Source organism: Leuciscus leuciscus (genome assembly GCF_965113295.1).
Source record: "Leuciscus leuciscus genome assembly, chromosome: 9".
NCBI lineage: Eukaryota > Metazoa > Chordata > Actinopteri > Cypriniformes > Leuciscidae > Leuciscus > Leuciscus leuciscus.
The window spans coordinates 15772844-15798559 of record NC_138733.1 but is presented as its reverse complement, the minus strand read 5'-3'; the positions used below and the strand labels follow the sequence as shown (position 1 = coordinate 15798559).

Sequence of the window (25716 nt, the reverse complement as noted above, 5' to 3'; positions counted from 1 at the left end):
TGTTAAGTGTAAAACATAGAGGAGGTGATAATGAAAGATAGCTGAAATTAGAGAAGAAGTGAGAAGGTAACTTGAGGCCACAAGCAGAGAGATATTTATACTCAAACTGGACAAACGTGCTGCTGAAAGCAGTGATGGATGAGATTGGGGCCACTGCGGTGAAACAACACGACAGCACAAAAGCTGTCCCGCTGTAGAGAAGACACTAAAGCCACTTGAGTGTTGAAAGCAAGACAGCGGGTAGGACATGAGGGTGACTGTCTGCTTACCTCCTGTAACTTTCCCTGGAAAAACTTTGAAGCTGCTGATTAACCACAAGGATGAATTTGATGTCAACTTTAACTTTAAATTACTTTATTTTGAAATATAGGTAACTTTGGATTAAAGTCTCACCTAATGTAAATTACTACAAAAGATGTTGGCAAAGGCAACTGGAATAAGGCCAAGGCTTCTGGGGGTCTCATTTTACCAGGATCACATTACAGGATCAATCAGCAGCAGGGAGAAATACTCAAGACTGTAGCGGTGGGGCAGATCCAGGGCTGACGTTGTGTGTGGGTTGTGTCTGTGTTTTTGTGTGGTTGGTCAATACAGAGAAGAATAGACAGCATGATGTATCAGGGCTGTGCTGATGTGATCGATTACCTCTCATTGCCAAAAATCTATTTCCCTCCCCAGTGATGGAGAGGGTGCTGAGTTGGACCTAATGGAGGGTGATTTGTCGGGTCAGTAGCCAATAATCACAGGTGTGAAGCGTTCTTTTGCATGGGGCTTTGGGGATGTGGCTTTTGGGTCAGTTCAGTTTTTAAATCTAATCAGGTCCAACTTTGCAGTGAAGAACAAAAGACTTTTGTTGGTATTCGAAAATATAAATGCCCCTTAATCCTTTCAAAGGTACATAACATTCTGCTGACATAAATGGTACAAATCGATGGCAAAAAAGCGCATAGTTGGTGTCCGTGACTGATTGGACCTCACTGTCTCCAACAGCTTTATCTGGTATATTGACAACATTTAAAGAGATGGTTCATCCAATATGAAAATTCTGCCAACACTCTCATTTCCAACCTGCATAATTTTAATTCTTCAACTGAACACAAAATGAGAAAGTACAAACTGTTCTTTTTCATTCTGAAAAAGTGACGAGCTATCAATAAGTTATTTGCTGAATATCTTCGTTCATTGTTAAATTTCTTAAAATAATAAAATAATCTTTAAAACTAGATCAATTTACTCTGCAACACTGCATAAAATGTTATTGGAATAGATTCTATCTTGAATTTAAGATTGCTTGATTGCTTGCTTGCTGAAGCTTAAACGTGTTGCGTAACATATGAGAATGAACCTCATTGGTTCTTGGGGAAGCTCAAACGTGATGCATTAACACGAGAATTAACCACATTGGTTCTTGCTGAAGCTCAAACGTGCTGCGTAACAGGAGAATGAACCTCACTGGTTCTTGCTGAAGCTCAAACGTGCTGCGTAACAGGAGAATGAACCTCACTGGTTCTTGCTGAAGCTCAAACATGCTGCATAACACACGAGAATGAACCTCACTGGTTCTTGCTGAAGCTCAAACATGCTGCATAACACACGAGAATGAACCTCACTGGTTCTTGCTGAAGCTCAAACATGCTGCATAACACACGAGAATGAACCTCACTGGTTCTTGCTGAAGCTCAAACATGCTGCATAACACACGAGAATGAACCTCACTGGTTCTTGCTGAAGCTCAAACATGCTGCATAACACACGAGAATGAACCTCACTGGTTCTTGCTGAAGCTCAAACATGCTGCATAACACACGAGAATGAACCTCACTGGTTCTTGCTGAAGCTCAAACATGCTGCATAACACACGAGAATGAACCTCACTGGTTCTCACACATCAAGCAAGCATAAGCTTCCGTTTACCACAACGGATGTGTGCCTTGATGAATGTTTATATGTGAATAAAAGCCTACATTTAATCTGTTCATCATATAAAGTGATTGTGTATCTTCAGAAAATTTGGACTAAACTGCTCAATTCATATGGATTAGTTTTACGATCTCTTTATGAACTTTTCAAAGTGTCAAAGTGGTAGTTGCGTGGACTTTCAGTGGAGGGACAGAAAGCTCAGATTTCATGAAAATATCTTTTTGCAGTATTGTAGCTTTCAATCTCATTCGCACTTGACACCTCAAGATATGTAGCAAGCTATGAGTGTGAATAATGAAATTTGATGTATTCCTCACACAAAGTTCAGAGCGCTTGGAATAGTTAGCATGGACTACTATAATGGTGCATTTTTAACATCCCCATTTCCTGTTATTGTTTAGAAAAGAGCACCTTGCACATTGTGCCGAACATCTCCTTTTGTGTTGCATAGAAAAAGTAAATTACTTGGAATTGTATGAAAGTACGTAAATAATGACAGTGGCCAAGATGGATCAAAGTATAAACACATTGTATCACATATTTTCACAGTATTAGTGTTACACGCCACACAAACGCTTTGACATGTTCAAGAGAACTTTTTTATTATAAACAGAAGGCATCAAAAACAAAGCAATGTCTGTCCCTCATTTCCAAAATGATTTACAAGTCATCAATCATTTGTATAACTCTAATATGTACAAAATAATTTTTCAAACTCCTGAGAACTAAATATAAAAAAAAAAAACTAACATGAGAAGATAAAAAGCACGTTAACTAAGCATGAACATCCTCTGCTTAATGTTCTGGCCTCATATAAAAATATGTTTATTCCATAGACAAATATCTCCTGCCAGAATATGTACAAAAAAAATATTATATACCACAACTGGCCTCTGTAACACTTGCAAGTGCTACTGTTGTAAATTTCCAGTGAGTTTGCACCAAGAGTCATCTTGTTAAAGAAAGGCAAAAAAAATAAAAAATTCTGAAAATACAGTAATAGTGGGAAACACAAATAACACTTCGGGAATACAGAAGACAAAAGCGTGTCATTGAATGGTGAGAGAATAAATATCTGATGCTTTTATCTGATGCGTCCAAAGGCACTATGCTTGTAAATATATAAGGAGAAAGCTAGAAATTGAACCTTATAACCAAACCGCCAACTTTCACTCAGTTTTGCCATTTGTAACTTCATGAAATTGTGTTACATTAAACACGCATGCAAGAGTCAAGAATTTTTACTAAAAAGTTTTTTTGTGTTTGAAAATTATTTCTGAATGAAATGAGAAAAAAGGCAATTAAAATAACGAAAATACTAGACTCAAGATTCTTTTAAAGAAGAGTCAAGACTATCTTTTTGATAATTAGTGATACAAATAACTGCCCCATTAATTTAAAGATGAGAAGCAGCCCAATTTGTTGAACAAAAAAAAGATTAGTCTTAAACTCAAAACAGACTGTACCACAGCTGTAGCAACACTGCAGCTGATTTATGAACAATGAATCCAGGCGTTAGCAACTGCCATATCTTTTTCAAAAGGCATGCAACGTGTGACCATTGAGACTTGTGGAGAAAAACAACCTTGCGTGCTTGCGAACAGATGCTTAGCACAACTCTAAGATGGAATGAAACGAGGTCTGTTTGCAAGAGAGCAGAAAATATTAATTACAAAGTTCGATCTTTGAGGTAAAGCATGCTATGGAAGCCCATGTGGCACATGTCTGCAATGCGCCAGACGGTTTATTCTGGGAAATCCGAAGCTCTCGACACAGAGATGGGAGTGTATGAGTAGCAAGGGTGGAGAGATGGAGAAAAAAAAGAAATCAGCATAAAATTAAAAGGAGTGAACTAAATTGGCAAAGGCCACAAGGCTTCGGTAAAAACCACAGGGGCGAACGGTGGTCCTTTTGATCTGTCGTGGCGAACGTCAACCCCCCATCAGCCTGTGACAGGTCCTCAGCACAACCACATGAAGCAGACTCCTTCCATTGCTCTCTAACTTATCCATTAATGAAAAAGACACTGCCGTAAGAGGGGTGTGTGATGAAATATGTCAAAATATAGACGAGCTGGGCTAAAATTAAACTGCATGTGTTGAGTTGAGTGAAACATGCTGTATTTTTATGCATACACAGCAAAAATGTTTGCTAATCAGTATGTTTGTCATTTTTTCAGTAAAAATATTTACAGATCTTAATACATTAAATTTAGCTAAGTAAAATTTGGATAATACATCTTGAATAAAGTTCATTTTTCTTATTCCACTGGCATCTTTTTTTAAACATGAACCTAAAAAAAATTGTTTATGATTAAAACAAGGAGAATAATCATAATAATAACAATCAAAACTTTCTTCCATGTAAAATCAAAAGTAAATGTTTGAAGATTCTTTGTCGTATTACGAAATTTTGTTTCTCAAAAAATGTCTTATTTTAAGTATATTTATATAATTTATTATGATATAATACGAATATATTGAATACATTTAGCTGAGAAGCAAAATTAGAATAATAGGTATTGAACTTATTCATTGGCATTTTTTTCTTGTTTTAACTTTCTTCCATGGAACACTAAAAGTACATTTTGGAATATTCTTTACAGTAAGATGCATTTTCTTGAAAAGCAAAAATATCATAAACAGAATAAAGATATTTATATTTATTACAATATTAATATTATTAATATATTAAATATATGAAAATTTAGCTGAGAAGTAAAATTCGCACAATACATCTTGAATGACGTTCATTTTTCTTATGCCACTGTTTTTTAAATTCTTGTTTTAAACAAAAACCTACCAAAATTTGATTTATGCTCAAATCAATATTAATAACAACAAAAACAATAACAATAACAAATCTTCTTCTCTGGAACACCAAATGTAATATTTAAATATTCTTTGTGCAATATTTTTGCTTCAAGAAAATGTATCTTATTTTAATGACATTTTTCCTAAAATACTAGACCAAAATACTGATTAAAAAATAAAATAAAATTCCCTGCAGTCAAAACATAAGACTCAAGACTTTTGAGTCAGGTTCTGTGACTCTTCATGTGAAACTAAAGTGATGTTTTGCTCCTACACTGGAGAAGTCATATACATATATATTTAATAATAAAAAAAGAAAGGAAAGAACTAAGAATACGCTGCACCTGGTTTTAAAGCTAACAGTTATGTGCAATGTGGTAACGGGAATGGTTACGCACACAGTGTAGCTTAATTTTAGCAGACTTGTTTTCTTTGTGTAAATCCACCCTGTGATCATAAACCATGTAAACCTCTCCCTTTACATCCTGAAATCACAGCAGTCCACCGAACGAAAACCATTCAGAACATATCTGCAGTAAATTACAGCCGTTTGCTACGCGTACAACGTGAGGATGAAATCGTAAACCGAGTCTGGAGAATACATAAAATACATTTAAATGTACACTTTATCTCACTCTGCTGAGTTAAATAACGCTTCCTCCGCTGACTTTTAAATTATTGTTGTCCAGTAAAAGTTCCCCTGCCTTTTCAAACATACCATTCCCTGCGTGAAATCACAGATCCATCCACGTGAGACACGTAGTCGCTGTCTGTGCCGTTGTCGTAGCACTCGTCCTGCAGGTAAGGGGAGCCATTGTGTAGAGGCGGCCCGCTGGGGTTCACGTTATGATGGTTGTGGTGGTCGGAGTAATACGTGTCCTCTCTCTTAAGGCTGAGATTGTCACTCCAGGCCTCCATGTCTTTGTGGTCATTGGGATAATCGGGATAGATAATGTCTCCTTCTGGTTTGGGCTTCAAATCCTGGCTGCCATTGCCCGAGTCGCCTCCGTACACGTCGTGAAGCTCATGGGGTTGAAGTACATCCAGTTGAGACTCTTTTTGCATGTCTGATGGGCCGATGTACTGCTTGGTGTAGTAGTCTCCTCTGAATGTTCGGCGTTGACGCATGTAGAAAGCTCCCGCCAGTGCCATCAGCAACACCAGGATCAGGATCCCACCGACAGCACCGCCCACAATAGTGCCCAGACTGCTGTCCGGCGGAGAGGCCTGAGTCGGGGAGGTGAAGTGGGCACGCTGATTGATAGAAGCTGTGATGGTTAAGCCGGTGCCAGGCAGGATGGACTTGGTAGTGGTGGTGGTGGTGGTGGTAGGGGCTGCAGTGGTCGGTGGCGGCTCTGAGAGGGCGAAATATGGACAAATGTTAAAATACAGACAAAGAAATAGATCATTAGAGGCAAGTTTTTGAAGAAAATTCTGGCCAGTAATGATAGGCCGCTATTAAATGTATACTATTAAAACTAAATAAATTTAGCTGAGAAGTAAAATTACATTAAAACATCTTGAATTAGGTTAATTTATGGAGAAAATGGAGGGAATTTGTGGAGCCAGAGAATTAGGAATCATATAATAGATGTCAGAACAGATGCTGCTATTACACTGTACTGTACCATGTTTGGTTGTATTATTTTTTTAATTCTGTATGTTTTGGTTCTGTTGGTATTACAGCCCCTGAAATCAGGTAGATGCTACAGAATCCCTCTAGCAAATTAAAATGTGTTTGATTGCCTCCCCAGATGTGCCTCTTTCCCTTTTCAGCCCCGTCTGTGTATATATAGGTCTTTCATTCCAAATGCTGTTAAAATTCTCAACTCTGCAAGTGACTGATAATCCAAATGATTATGGCATGAAATGTGATTATTTATCTATTTGTTTTAATTTTTTATTTTTATGTAATGTGAATCTGTATGTTTTATGTCTTTGTTTCTCATTACTGCTTGTACACATATTCTAATGGCTGGTGAGCCAAAGACAATTCTCCACCTCGGTGGACAATAAAGATATATTACTATTACTATATTACTACAAATTTATGGTTACATTTATAGTAAGTCAGCTGGATTGGCTGTATCTAGTTTCTTCATAATTGTGTACTGTGTGCCTGACTCCTATATAGAAAAAAAATATAAAAACAAAAATAGGTTACATGCTTACAACACCAATTTTAAAATTCTTTCTGTCCCGTACTCACAAGCTGATATTAAAACGTATTAGATTTTCTCTGAATAGATAAATAAAACTCTAAAAACTAAAAATAATTACTTTAAATCTTAGGCATCACAACATCATCATGTACAGTATGAAAAATATTCAGTTTTTAAGACTAAGATATTCAGTTTGAGATTTTCTAAAGATTACATTTATTTGTATTATGAAATTATGTTGTGAAATCCAATTTAACTAAATAGATGACAACAAAACCAAGAAAAATGTACAAATAAGGGAAATATATCCAAGATTAACCAATATGATAACAAATCTCTGTTAGGTCCAAGGAAAAGGTGCTTTAGAGGAAGGTGGTGATTTAAAGGTTATCTTTCAAGATAAAAGGACAGAACTTGCAATCATAAAGAGGAAAAACGAAATCCTGCTGATGTAACGGCAGGTTCAGGCACCAAAGGGCACAATCATTTGGATTTGGAGGCCTGTAAGAATGAACAAGATTTAAAGACTGGTACATCAAGATTTTCTGGGGACATTAAAAAGGGAGTGGATGTTAAAAATATTTCTCTTTTGGCTGGTATAAACGTGGAACTATTTGGTGTTTCCTTTCCATTTCCTGTATGGGACGTCAACTAGGGACAACATTCATTTTAAGAAAGTCACTAGAAACTTCTTCAAAAAACAGGAGCCCAGTTCCTGATTTTCCCTATATCATTTAGTTTTTCTTTGTCCTTCCGACATCCATGTTTGTGCACCACTGCAGACGAAAACCTGCCACACTATTTGGATTATGACTTCACCACAAGACAAGAGCTACATCAGGGATGGGCAACTTCGGTCCAGGAGAGTTTAGCTCCCTAATCAAACACACCAGAACCAGCTAATCAAGGGCTTCAGGATTAGTAGAAAGCTACAGGCAGGTGAGTTTTTATCAGGGTTGGAGCTAAACTCTGCAGGACTGAAGTTACCCATCCCTGAGCTACATGATAAAGTTTCCTCATGTTTTGCTGCCCGAGGAAGAGCCAAATATGTGGTAAAAAGCACAGTGGCATATATTGGATTGAACTGAAACTGCTGCGAGTTTGATCCAACTTTATTTACGTCATTGCTGAAACCTCACAGGCCAAATGTAGACGCTTCTGGCACACTCTAACAGCTTTTTTCTTTCCTTCTTTCTTTTAAATGGTATTTTCAACAAGAGATTCAGGAGTTCGCCTATTCAATAACAGGAAATACAGACTCAATGAACACACACTATGAAACAACACAATGTCAAACACAGGTTTTCCAAAAGCTGTTCCAGAATTACCAGGATGCACTGCAACAGTTTAGTGAAAAAATAAATCCAAGAAGGTAGACAAAGTGAAAGAAATCAATCAAAAACTATGTGCAGCAGAGATGACATCATTTTATAAGCCAACCTGGAATTTAGCATCACCCTAGTTCCCGTACAAAAACTGGCTTTTGGATTATTGCAGAAAGTAAGTTGTGTAAACCAACAAAAGTTTATGTTCTTAAATGTTTCGTTCATCAAGATCATTTTCACAAATGATCACAACTTTTATACATTTTTAAGTAAAAACTTTTAGTTAGAATATTTGCAAGATCACAAGAGTCCCAATGGTGAACTGGATGTGCAAAAATGCTTATTTCTGGGTTTTTAAAAACTTATTCCTGTAGCACTCTATTATTCAATGAAATCATACATTTATTTTACTCATTTTATTTGTGTACTACTAACTTAAAGAGTTAGTTCACCCAAAAAAGTTGTCAGTAATTACTCACCCTCATGTTGGTCCAACCCCGTAAGACTTTCGTTCATCTTCGAAACCAACAAGAAAACGTAAAAGTGCCTTAACCAATGCCGCAAAATGAATGGCTTACCTTTCACACTTTTCCATCAAATGATCGTGAGTGTCATTTTCTCAGTTCTCACGCATGCGTCATGGTGCTCTCTTGAACTCATGTCAGAGGCCCACACGGAAGAAGATTAATAGTTAAATAAAGTTGTTATTTTATTTATTTTTGCACACAAAAAGTATTCTCGACGCTTGATAAACTTAAGGTTGAGCCACTGTAGTCACTTGGACTATTTTAACGATATCTTTAATAACTTTTCTGGGCCGGCAGATGAAATTACCTAGCAGCTTATGAAGGAGTGATCCAGCTCTCAGATTTCATCAGAAATATCTTAATTTGTGTTCCGAAGATGAACGAAAGTCTTACGGGGTTGGAACAACATGAGGGTGAGAAATTACACACAGAACTAAACCTTTAACATTTTAATAGCAAGCTAAATATCAATTGAGTAAATTCTTTCATGCACTATGGAGAACTATGTGTGTGGTGCACATAAAAACAGTGTCTGTCAACCTCGTCATTTTTATCCAGCTTTACCGAGTCAGCAACTTGGTCTCTTGTTTATGCCTCAATGCCTCCCTTGAGTAAATAACTGTGTGGTTAACTTTGAATGGTGTGTATTTCAAGAGGGAAGAGTAAATGTCAGGATATAATTTATCACCCAGTGATCCATCCTCAAACTTCAGCCCCTCATGGACTAAACATCATCACTTGTATGTGTGGAGTTGAAAGGTTACAAGAAATTCTCACCTAGTACCAAGAAGCGTACATCCTGAAAGCTCTGCCCAACATCATTCCGAACTTCACACCTGTATTGTCCGGAGTCGCTCGACTTTAAAGGACGAGTAAACAGTAGGCTGCCATTAGATGTGTCCACACCTGCAGGCATTGGTGCGTCCAGCCTGCGGAGTGACAAAAGACAGATTATCAGTTTAGAGCTTGTTGACAACAAGTTTTGCAGAAGGAAGTCACCCTGAGGCAACCTTTGAAGGCCCTGAAATAACTTGTGTGACATTATTTAGAGCAAAATCAGACCAAAACAAAGTTTGCCAACAGTTTTCCAAAGCATACTTTCTGAAAAGTTCGCTCTGACTTGAAAACACCTTCAAACTACCCTTGGTCTGTGGCGATTTAGTAATAGGTAGGTGTGGCTCTGAGGCTCTACCTTCTTTGACATGGAAATCTTCTCTGGCTCATTTCTTCTGTTCAGTCCGCCGAGGTCAGACACGAGTAAAAACATGAACGAACTGGAGAGCTGCTTTATAGTGGAAATTAGAGTTTTAATTCTAATTGAAAGAGACACTGACACGTTTTTTTAAAGCTGCTTTCTTTAAAGTAATCTATTGTATAAAGTGCTATTTAAATAAATGTAACACGACACCGCTGTCATTTTTGTTGTGTGTTCATTTTGATATTTAGAAGAAAGCATGAAGCACATATTTTACATATTCATCAAAATGTCATTCTCAGCAGCGTGGGCTGTTCACTAACAGTATACAGTATTTCGAACTTCTCTTTCCCCCTAAGCAAAATGCAAAAAATTACTTTGCCGTGAGCTTATCGGGGCCTTTATTCTCATCTACAACCACAGCTCGATTTTACCATTGAATTGACATGTCTAATAAGATTATAATGTAGTGTAGATGAGAGCACAGACCTGGTCCAGAGGTACAACAGAGCAGGTGGGTTGGCACTGGCTCTACAATCCAGCTGTACATTTTTTTGTCCCACGTACCATACGTCCTCCTGGCCCATCACAGTAATATCTGGAGCAACTGTAACATAATTTAAATGGTTGTTTATTAAAAATTCAGTGTTGCATAAAATTAAAAGGCAGAACATGAATATCACCTTGCCATAAAAATATATAGTGCTTAGCAAAATTTAAATCCTTTTCTTTCTTCCACAGAACACAAAAGAGGATATTTTTTAAGGCTGGGTATTGAGACATATTTCTTCTTGATTCGATTTCGATTAGATTCAATTCCTATATATCAGGTACAATGCATGTAAAATTTTTAAAAGGGTAAGTTCCCCCCCCCCCAAAAAAGAAAAAAAAAAGTAATCGTTTAGTCACCCAACATGTCGTTCCAAAAACCTAAGACTTTCGTTCATCTTAGAAACAAAAGTGAGAAACTGAGAGATTTCTGTCCCTCCATTGACACAACTACCACTTTACGGTTTAGTCCACATTTTTTGAAGAGACTCTTTATATGATGAACAGATTGAATTTAGGATTTTATTCACATATAAACATTGATCAGCAAACATGAACAGAAGCTCAACCGAACCTGCTTGACACACGAGAATGAACCTCATTGGTTCTTTTCTCGCACTTCAAGCAAGCATAAGCTTCCATTTACCATATCTTATGTGTGCCTTGATGAATGTGATATGTGAATAAAAGCCTAAATGAAATCTGTTCATCATATAAAGCGGAAATTTAGACTAAACCACTCAATTCATATGGATTAGTGAAACAGTATCTCCTTATGAAATTTTTGAAGCGTCAAAGTGGTAGTTGTGTGGACTGTCCATGGAGGGACAGAAATCTCAGATTTCATTAAAATATCTTAATTTGTATTACGAAGATGAACGAAAATCTTATGGGTTTGGAACGACATGACGGTGAGTAAATTACAGAACTTTCACTTTTGGGTGAACTAACCCTTTAAGGAAAAATATAATGCTGTAAACTATACAGGAAACCCCAAGTTGGTCCATTACTACAATATTAAAGGTTAAAACTTTGTTTTCTGTAGGATTTTTTTATTTCCAAGCAATACAACTATACAATTATTTTAATGAGACATTAAAATTGAGCATGACACCATTCTCACGCTTTGGACTTGAGTCCCAGAAACAGCAAGGGGAGACGTGATTAGCTAACTCAATTACACAAAACCTCAGGATACTGAGGCTTAGCTGTGGCAAAGAAAATAAACTGACGTGTAATATTGAGAGAAGATTCAGGAGTGAAACAGTCAGAGAGCCTTGAGATTCACCCCAGCAGTCTATATAACACCAACATGATCAAATTCATATCAACATGAGCAGTGTTATACTTTCTTTCTTATTGAACAATGTAAACCACAGTTGAACATTTAAACACTACATTGCAAATAAATTAATTATCTAAATAAGACCTTTTCATCTTTTTCAGTAAAATACTGAATATAAACAAGAATAATTGCATAAGATGTTAAGACTTTTATTATATAAAAATATATATCTTGCATTAAATTTTGATTTCTTGCCACAATATCAAATTGTTTTGCTCTTATTTTAAGCATAGATATCACCATATTTATGTAAGATTTATGTTTTGAACAAGACTTACTATCTTAAAATGTTCCTTCAAGTAAATATATTGTGTTGTGATATATTAGATATTGTTACTGGAAATCTAAATTTTGCATGGTCAGCTCTGTCTATGATTAAACCATTAGTATTAATACATGTATGAGGTTGTAAAGCTCAAAAGTAGTTTTCTCACTTTCAAACACTTTGGAAGGCAATTTGTGATTTATTAAGTACTAAAGCCTCTCTCTGTCAGTACGAACTCTCCCTCTTGTATTTCCGTTCCTGTTGCTGCCCTTGCTGTGCTCAGATCAATATTTCATAAAGCGCCTCCATTAAGCTGCACGCTGTTCGAACAGACAGCAGCCAACAGTTCAAGATGCCAAAGGAAAGCGAATTGAGAATTAAGGCATTCAAATAACTCCTATATTGAGAGTGGCAAAAGTGAGCTATCAGTGCTCATTGTAACGTACAGAAAACCCATGGAACTCTTGAAATACAAAACAGGAGGAAAGTGAGAACGTCAATAAAAGCTATTCACACTCACAAAACACATTGAGCTTGTAGGGAATGCGGAAATCTTTGGATAGGGCTGGGTGACGAACAATGCAGCTGAGAGAACGGCCAAATGCATCCCGGGTGGGGGCCAAGATGTAGTGTACTAAAGTGGTGGTAGTGCCTTCAGGCTCCTCACGCGAGACGACTGATGTCTGACCCGGTAGGTCTGATTCCCAGAACACCTCTGCCGCTGGGCGACCCCTTTCAGCTGTACATGTCGCCACCAGTGTTTCATCATCTCCAGCCAGCAGAGACAAGGAGCCAGGAGACACATAGACCTTTGGCTCCACTAAAGGGAAAAAAAGAGAAAGAGATGAAACAAAACTGAACAGTAAACTCTAAACTAAACAACGCCAACAGGCTTTCATATTTCTAACTGTTTTGATATTTTTTTTAAACATATTTTAATACATAATATAATGCATATTATATAATATGCATATATATTTGATAAAAACTGTTGTTCTACTTTTTACATATTGGTGAGAATTAAACAAAATATATTTATTTTTATTAATACGCTAGCATTCAAAATTTTGAGGTCAGTAAGATTAAAATAAATAAATAAATAATAATAATTTTATTAAGCAAGGACCAATGAAATTAATTAAAATTGATAGTGAAGACCTTTATAATGTTACAAAATGTTTTATTTCAAATGCCATTCTTTTGAAGGTTTCCATGAAAATATTAAGCATCACAACAGTCTTCAACATTGATAATAAGAAATGTTTCTTGAGCAGCAAATCAGCATGTTAGAATGATTTCTGAAGGATCATGTGACACTGAAGACTGGAGTTATGCTGAAAATTCCACTTTGAATCACAGGAATAAATAATATTTAAAAATATGTTCAAATAGAAAACAGTTATTTTAAATTGTAATAATATTTCACAATATTACTGTTTTTACTGTACTTTTGATTATAATACATAAAACACACACACACAAAAATCTAACCAACCCTAAACTTTTGAATGGTACTGGATAGAAAATACATTTGAAAGAAAGTTAAATAAAATGAATCAATATTTGTATTATTTATTACAGACCTTGACTACAAGATTACTCTAAATGGACATCTCAAGAAAACAAGAAATAAATAAATAATAAAAATATGAAAGGATCAGGAAGAACTGTTCAAAATGTGTTATTGCTATTGAATCTACAGGATGATATACAACAAGATGAATAAATAAGGAAGGGGAAAAAAAGTAATGTAAAGGGTGGAAAGAGGCCTTTGTACACTCAGAATTGATTGATTACCCCAACCCCACAAATTCACATTAAAAATAGATGATCTAAAATTATTGAGTAGAAGTACCACAACATCACTGAGTGCATCTGAGTGGCTTCTGTCTCTACAGATAAGTGGCATATTAGTGTCTTAATATTACTGAGAGAGTCTACATGGATTTACAGTGAACAAAAGGATATACACATTGTGTATTACAGCAGAATCAATCATTGTGAAATGTTTTGCTGCCATGATTTGTTCAGCTGCCCTGTGCAATAAAACCCCACACTTGCTGAATTAAAACAACTGACTCAATTTCAACTATTTTTATTTCTGAAAAAAATTATATAAACATTAGACCACCACTCACCTCAAAGGTTGCATTCACACTACAAGACAGTGTTCAATTTAGATTTTCTGCTCAACTCGTTTTTTGTTGTTGTTTTTTTTTAGGATGTTTACAGGACCTTATAAATGTGGCCCATATAACTGGTCTAGCAAGACACATGCATATAACACCTTACTCTGGTATGTTTATAAGGTACTCAATGTGATATCATACATTGTTCATTATTACATGAAATTAGAAGATCTTATAGTCTTATTTAAATGCATCAGGATTACCATTGCCAACTGTGTAAACCGATACATATATACATTTCTGTTTTATTTTATATAGTAAACATTTTTTACAAATACAATTATTTTTTAATTGACAAGTGATAATAATCACAACAGATTTGAATAACTATATATTAAACATATTTTTTTAAAAACTATATAATAAACATATAAACTACAATATTATATTGCATCATGATGCAATATTGACATTATAATGCATTTATAGGTCTTTGAGTGAGTCTCACCATTAATGGATGCAGAAATCACACGGCATACAAATCTGACACATTTTTGATTTACAGTATTTCCACATACACTACCGTTCAAAAGTTTGGGGTCTGTAAGGTTTTTTAATGTTTTGTATAAAAATACAGAAAAACAGTAATATTGTGAAAAATTATAACTTTATAAGATTCAATTATAACAATTATAATAATTTAAAATACTTATTTTTTTATATTTGAAATATTTTTCTAAAATGTAATTTATTCCTGTGATGCAAAGCTGAATTTTCAGCATCATTACTCCAGTCTTCAGTGTCACATGATCCTTCAGAAATCATTCTAATATGCTGATTTGATCCTCAAGAAACATTTATAATTATAATCAATGTCGAAAATTAAGCAGCACTGCTTAATATTTTTGTGGAAACCATGATGCATAATTTTTCAGGATTATTTGATGAATAGAAAGTTCAAATGAACAGCATCTATTTTAAATAGAAACCTTTTGTAACATTATAAATAACTTTTCACAACTGAATGCATCCTTGCTGAATAAAAGTATTAAAGTGTAAAAATCTATTAGTGTACTAAATGAAAATCGGCACAAAATTGTTTAGATAAAATGTGATTTTTGCTGTTTGAGATTTGACCCACAGTGTTGTGAACGCAGCCATAATATCCTTTATTAATAAAAACGTATAAAACCAATGTATAAATTTTCATTTGTCCTTTTCCCTCTTTCCTTTCTCCATACTCTCTCTAGAGAATTGCAACAGCTGTGCTCTTAAGAAACAGTTTTACCATGTGGGCCAGGAACGCCAACTTAATCCTTCACGCAAGGCCGTCTGCTCCACACACCTGTTCTACTCTGTTTACAGGCCGCTCCTGTATACAAGAAATCGAAATAACCCCAGGGACCCCAATGCTAAATATAGCCCTGCGGCACCTGAACGGGGGGGAACCACAGTGCATCACTGAACGCTGACATCTGAGAGCCAAGATCAGACCCACCCTGCATTCATCCAACCTGAACCCTATGCCATCTGCATCACACTGGAGCTCTGCTGACTCAGAGCTTGCAGGGGCATCTTGGCAACTCATTCACACCCAACCCTCCTGATAGAAGAAATAAAGAGCCAGCTGATCTGATGGCGCAGGTTGTGGGTGGGCGAAGGCCCTGGAGAGGGCCAGGGTATTGATTTATCATCAAACAGGGCAGGATTTAGGGCTGGGTCACTGTCGCCTACATAAATCCAGATCCAAAACATTCCTGTTCTGGGTTGCAGACCACGGCTGTCGCCAAAACCGCTGTTCCTCAAACAATTTCTGTCATTATAATGGACTGCAAGTGAAAGCAAAATAATTGTGTTAAAAAAGAGGAAGAGAATGAATTGTGGGTACAAATTACACCGCTTAGCTTGCGTGCAACATCTGATGTGTTTTATTGTAAAAATTCACACGGTCACTGAGAATTCCAGCAATGACTCATCACTGTTAAATTTACAGGAATAGGAATGGCGGCTTTAAGCTTGTGTGCAAAAACACACAAGCTCGAAGCAGCTGATTGGCCACTGACTTTTATAGTTTTAGTATTTTGAGTAAATTTCTCCTTTTTCTTTGAAAATGCCACGGAAAAATATGGCGTTGCTATAACGTCTGAATCTATAATGCCATTACAGACTGGATTGATAAAATTCTAACTTTTGGTTACCACTTACAATAAGGAAAAGATTAGCTTTGGGGTTTTTTATGTTTAGCAGGAACCCAGGAAATAAACAAGGAGAAAAAAAAAAAATGGCGCCCCGCAATACAAAAATAGAACAGGGAATGTACTATCATGCCAGTGTGTGACAGATATTTTTGTCATCTCTGTGGCGTTTGCAACACTTCATTTCACTCAAGCAGAAAAGGGGCTGTTTGAAGGGTGTTTCCACCCCTTTCTATAATTACAATACACAAAAATAAGCCATTTCAACACAAGTTTCTAAATCATAACTTCCCTATAATTCCAGTCTTGTTTTCAATTGAGAATTTTTGGAATGGTAGTTAATTACTTTGAAGTGCCTTGCATAAATAATGCTTTGATATTGCTTATGCTTTTTTGTGCTTAAAACCAATAAACAAACTTTGGAAAAATAAATAAGGATGGATGGATGGATGGATTTATGACACAACAAGCTATAGGGTTCAGGAGGATTTCTAATGTTTTACCAAATGATTCACCTGAAAGAATTCACAACTAGATCACAAAGATGTACTTACCCATAATGTCCACAGTTGTAGATGCCTGCATGTTTCCAAGTTGGAAGGTGACCACTTTACAAGTGTAGGTCCCAATGTCGGCAAAACTCATGCCCTCCAGGACAATGGACACATCATGCATTGAAGGCTTGAGGAAGTGCACTCGTCTGCTGTACTCCTCAGCTATGGAGGTCCCGTACTGGGGGTTGAAGACGGCCAAAGTGACGGTGCCGGAGGGCAGCCGGCGTTCCCAGGAACTCTGGGTCAGGCTGAGGTCTGTGCTGACCTCCACCCTACAGGTCAAAGTAACGTTTTTCCCCAGCACTGCCGTCACCTGTTCAGGAACCACCACTTTGTTGGCCCACACACCTGGTGAGATACAGATCATCAGGAATAATGATACAGGAAACAGATCAACAGTCTACAAATGTTTTATTTTTTTTTGCATGTCATTTGTATTGCTGCCATCTTAAACAGGTCACACTTACAAAAGAGTGATTCTTATCCTCCTGGTTATATAAAACCTTGTGTCCAAGCCTCCATTACTAACAAAAAAATGTCATGTTAGAACTAGAAAGAGCTTGGGCCATTTCTGATAAGCTAACAAGGAGGCAGCATGGTACAGTTCAACAGTTTAATAAGCCAATTAATATTGAGTAACTTACATTTTAAACACAATATTTCTAGTTAATTTGTCTGTTTTTGTAAATAGTTCCAAACAAAGCCAAAGCCACAGCGTCTTCGAACAACACACAGCAGTAGTGCTTAGTTCCTGAACGAATCAAGAGTTTTTGGATTAATCTGTTGAATGATTCAGTGACTCGCGCACACTACACCTACTGGCGTAACTATGTAATTAGCAAAAAGAGTAATTGAAAAATCTCCACCACTAATGCACAGACTGACAATCTGTTTGGAACAAACACAGACTGGTGGAGGCAAGGCAAGGCACACAATGGTAATTCAAAACACTTTACATAGAAAAGGAATTAAATAGTCATAAAATAATCACAACTGATGCATAAGAAGTAAAAATATCATGCATAAGAAATAAAAATAACAATAAAAGTAGAGAGTCCTGAATCATTAAATTAAGGACGCCCCTGTCTGAAAAAAGAGTCAGAGAGCTTAGGTTCGCGGGACACTAGCAACTCCCGGCTTCTTAGTGACCACACTGTCATCCTTTGATGGCTTCCAGTGCCCCTCCAACCCCTTAATGGAGTGCAGTGACACAAACAGTAATAAGTTCCAGTGTTATATTGACACTCTTGATTCGAGAACCGAAACTACTAACTGATGTATAAATAATGCAAAGCAATTTAGAAGCATCTCACAGAAACCTTTTTATATTATACCGTGAATCAGTTTAAAATGTTTTATGCGCTTAAACAGTTCCATCTGTCTAATCTTGCTGACATCACTTACATCAGAAGAACCTTTGAAAGGTCATAACTGAAGTACAGTAGTGGGAGATCCAGTAAGGCAGATAATGAGGGCTTGTGTTTTCCCCAGCCTTAATTACGCCCCATGCGGGAGGCCTTCCTTCTCAACTGCGGCAGACTGAGAGTGCTGTGCCACACAGCCCGTGCTTCACATTCATAATGAGCACCATACAGACCCCCGCGTCACGCTGCGGGACGCTCCGACTGTCCTCTCAGTTAACCGTCTGAGCACCTTGCCAAATAAAAGCCACTGGAACAAGATGAAAAACACCAACAGCCAATTTGGGAGTTCTTTTACTGTTTAATGGGTCTCTTTAATCTGCATCTGTGCCCTTTGCATGTTTACTTGAACACACCGGAGTTATTTGCTGATACATGTAAACATGATATTCTGGTGAGCTGGCAGTTAACGTTACAATGGCTGAGATTGATTAAAAAAAGATGTTTTGGAAAGAGGAGAACATCAGGAATGAGGGCAATCATACTAATTTGTGAAAGTGAACCACTATTGATGATGTATGATTCGATAAATCTGAGTGTTCTCACTCACTTTCCTGACATGCATAACTGATGCACTGCAAGCAGAGAGAATATATCTCGTTTCTGCTTTTGCAGTACAATCGCAGCAGATAGGCGCAAGTGCTGTTGTGTGCTGACGCTTTGAAAACAAAACCAAAAGTTCAAAAACCAAAATATAATAGTGAGATGAGCAACGCTATTTGTACCCAAATAATACAATGTGAACACAATCCAGCAGGGGGAGGGGGAGCAATCGAACTCGGGTTCAGACCAGGCAATCGAACCAAGTGTGAAACCCTTAAATGTTGGCAAAATTCACATTCTTTTTTTCTTCTCAGTAAACACAGCAAAAAAAATGATGACTCATACTGCATTTCACACTTTTTTTGTCCAATTATATGCCTCTACAAAAAATACCTTAAGTATATGTATACTATCTTTCAGAAGTCTGGGGTCGGTACGATTTTTTATTGTAACCTTTTTTTTGTAAATAAAGTATTTTATGCTCACCAAAGCTGCATTTAATTGATCGAAAATGTAGTAAAAACTGTAACATTGTACAATATTTTTTACTGAAAAGAACAGTATTTACTTGAAATGTTTTGTAACAATGTAAAAGTCTGAGTCGCTTAAAGCCGGGTGCACACTGTGCGATGTATAATAGTCCTTCACGATTGTTGCTTGTCAGACTGTACGAACATGATCATTGCTGTAATCCATGTCACACTGTAAGATCTCAGTTTTCATTAATGTCAGACTGTACGACAGTCAACTCAAGATTCGTTAAAAACGGACGCACGCAAGAAAACTTGTCTGGAGTTTTACATCATCAAACAATGACAAGTTTGGTGACAGTGGGCTGCATTACACTCGGGATTGAAATGGTGGATACAAAGAAACCTCTAACGTTAATTTTGGTCACGACTTGTCTTGAAAAAAAAGACAATTTGACAGTCGTCGTAGGAGAAGTCACACTGCAGGACTGTGAGTCAAATCTTCTGACACTGCCAGAATTAAGGTAAAATTTTATCGCAGTGGTCATTAATCGGCTGTCGGTGAACATGTCAAACTAGCGATCAAAGACTTCAGATTTCAGCCAAGGTCGAGGAATCTTTTTGGATTTGCAAAAATTTGTCTCAGATGGCCAAATTGTGGCCAAAATTGCACAGTGTGATAAGATGAACTTATGGTTCTGCATTACTGATGTAATTCTTGTTTGCTTCGTGTAAACAGTGCTTTACAGATAGTTACACTTCCATTCCATGTGCTTCCCTATATCCTTGCACGGATATGAAGCAAAAGTTATCAGGCTTGTTGAAAGATGAGAAATATCACAAAATTTGAGCATTTTAAGAATTAAAGCCAATGGGGTCTAAAACAACATAGGATCTTTTGTGTTCCACAGAAGAGAGAAAGTCATGGAACAATATATATGGGTGAGTGAATGATGACAGAAGTTTACATTTTGGGCGAACTATCCCTTTAACTGTCAATTCTGGTGAGTAAACAACAGCACACTGCAGCTTAGCCTCATTCAAGAAATCACGGTGTTCTGAAAACAAAACAAATGAACACGTTTCCATAAAGATCACTGGAAAACACAGAAAAATTATAGGTTACAGAATGAGAGCTGTGCAAAACATATTCTGAGAAAAACACAGAGCAGTGAAAATAAAAATCTCCTCAGTCATTAAAGCCCACAAATTGCTGCATTTCAGATGGAAAAATTGTTAATCGAGACACTAAGCTTTCCTCTTACGACGGTTAATGCTGCTTGTACAAATGACTGCTCTAAGAACTATTCATACCATCAAAACACAAGGTAAAACCTATGGTATTTAAAATACATAGAATGGGTATACGAGACCATATCATAAAAAGTGGGTCTATGGAGGCACTAAATAGTGGCTGATATTTTGAAACCTTGGCAGCTGCATACTAGTGGTAAACCTCTGCTATTATATCTTGCCTGTATGGGTGCAGGCTCTCCCTCTGCCTGTTCCCCTACCCACCCTGTAATTGCGAGAATACCACCACACACACACACACACACACACACACACACACACACACACACACACACACACACACACACACACACACACACACACACACACACACACACACACACACACACACACACACACACATACAAAGACAGACAGGAGAGAGAGAGAGAGAGAGAGAGAGAGAGAGAGAGAGAGAGAGAGAGAGAGAGAGAGAGAGAGAGAGAGAGACAGAGTACACTGCAATCTAGCTGACTGCTTGAATATCAAATTTGCTGAGAGAAGAGGATCACCCATTTCAATTCACACAGAGATCGTTAAAGAGTCATTTACGTCAATCAGCAAACAGAGAGCAGGGTGCTGCACCCGTTTACCTGTAAGACCCAAGGGAGGACTCTTCTGTTAAATCTGTCTTTGTTTACTCACCCTCATTTCAATCATAACTGTTTGACTTACTTCTGTGGAATATTTGTCCATACAATGAATCAGTGAGGTCCAATGATGACTTTCATTGTACATGACTTTCAAACCTTTCAAAACAACATATTTTGTGTTCCGCAGAAGAAAGAAAATTATACAGATTTGGACTGACAAGAGGGAGAGTAAATGCAGGGCTGGACAATAAGGCCTGCCGGAACGTTGCTTGAGACAGTTGAAGCAAATGTCACTTGCCCGATTGAGTGCTGCATCATGGAAGTTTATCATTTGCAGGTGTTTTTAAGCCTTGCCAGTTTTGTGTGCGCATACATCCGAAACGCACGCCTAAAAGCCACTTCTCAGACAGTGTGCGAATACTGAATTGAGCTCTCTTTTACGTCTTCTTGCACTTGAACGGACATATTCACACAAAATTACCTTAAAAAATGCCAGTCAAGTTTACGAGTATCCTAGTAAGCATATGCTGAATCCAAAATGGCCCCCTATACCCTCAAATAGGGCGCTATTTGAAGGGACAGCCATTTGTAGTGGTGTCCGAAACCATAGTGGACGTTATTGAGTGCACTTATTCAATCCCACATTGCACTGCAATAACGAGTGTACAACCGATGTACGTTCAACGGCTGTCCGAATTCGCTCACTCGTTTTATTCACTCCTTCAAGTTAACAGTATTAGTGGACTAACTTAGGGAATAGTGAATGAGGGTTTAGGGAGCGATTTTGGATTCAGCCATAATCTGATATTTCTTAAGTGCACAAAACGCATGTGTAACAGTATATTGGATTCATGCAGCTCTTAAAGTGAATGTTAATCAAACAAAGAACAAAGAAAGAAATCACTCACTGCTCCTGACTGAATAACTTTTGTAACTTTATTTAATTTACACATTGAAGACTAAGCAGTGCTATTTTACTTTTTAATTATTCATGCTCTCTACCTGAAAATTACTGTTACTAACATGAAAAGCACAGTTTATTTTATTTGTATTTGTGTTATTGTTCGTAATTTGATTATTTGTTATTATTGTATTACTGACAGTTTACTTGTCTTTAACAATACTTGACATTTATATAAGTTAAGCTAGTAGTTTTTGGTGTCACCTTATTTATTAAGGTTATGGGTCAAAAACAAGGAAAAACAAGTGCCAAACGTTAGTGTAGCTCTAAGTTCCAATGAATACTTAGTACCAGGGATGTGGAAAACTACGTATACATTCAGAACTTCAGGAAGCCATTTATACACAGGGTCAGGAAATTTCACATATAGCATGTCTTTTGTTCAAAAACTCCTGAACACAACAGAATGGAGCGGACAATATGGGTCTTGAGACGTACATAATGGGACAGTCTTAAAAATGCAATGCTAATGGTGCAAGATTCTGAAAAAAACAAAACAAGGTGAGACGAAACTGTCACAAATGTTTATATGTATATAAAGAACAACATTTAAAAAACAGAACACACTGAATGCACACACAGCCCCCTGACAGATATTCAACAAATAAATAGACTATAACCTTTTATTACACAAAACAATAGTTAGTAATTTTCTTAAAACTGACTGTGTGCATTTAAAGCACCATCACACTACTACTACTACTACTACTATTACTGAAGTGCTTGCCTTGAGTCACAAAATTAATTATTTGAATATATTAATACTGCCAGTTTCAGTTTTCAGATTTATCATATTTACAGCAGACATACGAGAAATATCCCTATCTATACCCATATAGGAATTCCTGTGTTGGACAACGAGGGACCTTCGAGTATGTAGCAGTGTTTCTACAAACCAGAACAAAGACACTCAGTGACAAATAGTAATGAAGGGGAAATATTGGGTAAAAACCATTGTCCTATTCTAGGCTACAAGGTTTCCAGCTATTTAAGAGTCAAACCCTTTCAACAAAACGAACAACAACAACATTTATGTGAAGTGGGATTCAACTGAAACTAAGGCTGTTCAGTAAAGAACACCAAGAGTTATAATGAGTAGTTTATAATGAATGGAGCTTAAAATTGTGCTCAACTATCAACAAAACTTTAGATCAGGCAAACTTCAGATGTGGTCCGACTTTTGGTGTCAGGCTACCACATCAAAACTCAGGTAAGAGCAAGGGGATTTAAAGTTCTTAGGATGCATGGCAACATAATTCTTACTCTTGGTCCCCTTTTTGCTTCAATGGCAACAGCACTCGAGCTGCATGAATGTGTAAAACTTGATGATCATACTTCTAACTGAATACAATTATATTACTTTAGCACTGGAAAATCAGAGTCAATTGGCATTTCATATGCAAAGTTTGGGCCTGTTATTTCTGTATATGGTTGCCCTGTGCATGTTTGTTGTGTTTAGGGCAGAACAACACACAGTCTGTGCTGTCTCCACTTCACTGCAGTCTGAGCTGTGGGAGCAGCTGTCACCTGTCTACCAGCCAACCCACCACTGACCTCGCAACCCTGCCCTGTCACGTACACACATACATTCTACAAACAACATCCAATGGTGCTCATCAGGGAGGATAGCGAACACACACTGACAAAAATATCGGCCCGCAGTCGGCTGCGAAAACAACTCCGAAAACCTCCCATCACCACCATGAGAAAATGCGTGGCATGCTACACAGCTTGGACATCCACAAATGGCACAGGTTCTACATGTCTAGAATCTCAGAAAAAGATTTGAATTCTGCCCCAAAACCACCCTGATTAAACCAGAATTAAAGAATTATATATTGCAGGTTAGGCTCTATCGACATTAACGATGGGAATTAATTATAATAACTCTAACTGTTGAAATATTTGCCTGTTAGACTTCTGTATTTTGTGGCCACAGAAGCTGTCAATAACGCCTAAGTTGCATTTAACCCTGAATATTATTTTAATGTGTGCCGGTAAAAAGCTATTTAACTGCAGTCTTATGTTCAGAAACAGTACAACTATAGATGTCGTGCTCTTTCAGTAGAGATGAACAGATGGCCTCAGCGTCAGATACCTGAATCAAGGCCAGCGAGGCACATTTGTGTTCATTGCATTTGTTGTAAACCTGTAAAATTACATAAATAATGAAACAAAGACTAGGAACAAAGTCTTTGATCTGTCATTCTAGTTATTGAAAGGCAATGTAACCATTTAATGGATACAATTACCATCGTTCCCTTGCAAGCATGCAAAGTTAGCTTGAGGACACCATAATGTGGAGGATTGTATCATTACCTCAACACAGGCCTGGCTTAACAATACATAAAAAACTTCAAAAAGCATCTAGGCCTGGCAAAAGTCATCTGAGGGCCAGCCCAGCCCTGCCAATCAGATTTTAGAAACTCAATAGGAAATGAGAGGTATAGTATGACTGCATTAAATAAAAAAGAAATTGGCAAAGGTAACGAGGAACAAATTGAAAGGTCGCTACACGGAACGGCGAAGATGAGTGAGAACAAGAAGGAAATGAGGGGAAACAAATCAGAAATGAATTAATGAAAGAGATATGCTTGGTCTTTGAAGCTTTCCCTGTGTTTGTTTTTCTCTCTCCTGACATCACTAACTGCTACAAGCTGTTCACGGGGTCCAACTGTATATTCGAGCCCTCCACTATGCATTCCACTTCTCGTCTCACTCGCCAAATGCCCCAGCGTGAACCGAGATGCGAACCTGAACTGACCCTCTTGTGAAACATCTTAACTTGATTTTGGTGTGGGGAGACTTGTCCCAGAGCCCCTGGTCTTTCTGTCAGGTCACTGGGAGGGAAGAACCGGCTGATGCATCCCCTATTTTCAGATTCTCAAAAAACATCAGGAAACATATGAGGCCAAACTCCTCTCTCGCACGCAACAGCGCACTCAGATTAGAGTTGTTTTTAAGGACCACGGTGATGTGGCAGGACGAGACCAATGAGAGGATTTTAAATGAAGGCTTTGTTAACGCCATAATAGCAGTGGAGAGAGGTGATGAACGTCACCAGAAGTGCACTATAAAAGATATAAGAAACCTTATGAGAAATCAAACTGAGGTAGGGTAGGGTGAGGTTTGACAACAAATCTTGAGTGAATTCATTAAGTCACCCGAATAAAAAAAAATATTTACTTATCATCATTTCTTTTGGAACACAAAAGAACCCTTTGTTCACACTTCTCTTTTCCATATAATAAAGGGGACCAAGAAAAAGCAAGAATTTAGTGAATAATGGCTTAAAATTCAGACTGTTCCTTAAACAAAGCTATCAAATGACTTGTAAATAACTTCAAAAATAGTATTGCATTAAAATAAATGTAGCATGGACTGCTTTTATGATGCTTTTGCACTTTTCCACATTAAAAAAGAAAAAATACAGTTCAATATTGTTATTGTTAACTA

At 37.2% G+C, this 25716-nt stretch overlaps 1 protein-coding gene across 1 annotated transcript in view; it reads right to left on the bottom strand.

Annotated features, from left to right (window-relative positions):
- Positions 1 to 2496: 2496 nt before the first annotated feature.
- The window catches only part of nectin3a (nectin cell adhesion molecule 3a), a 35746-nt gene continuing 12526 nt past the window's right edge, over positions 2497 to 25716 (bottom strand). Inside the window, exons 2-6 of the mRNA XM_082179791.1 lie at positions 16980 to 17327; positions 12622 to 12921; positions 10432 to 10549; positions 9525 to 9676; positions 2497 to 6088 (exon numbers count right to left, since the gene is read on the bottom strand). Coding sequence (XP_082035917.1) covers positions 5442 to 6088; positions 9525 to 9676; positions 10432 to 10549; positions 12622 to 12921; positions 16980 to 17327 — 1565 coding nt within the window. The 3' untranslated portion in view covers positions 2497 to 5441. The remainder of the gene's footprint in view (positions 6089 to 9524; positions 9677 to 10431; positions 10550 to 12621; positions 12922 to 16979; positions 17328 to 25716) is intronic.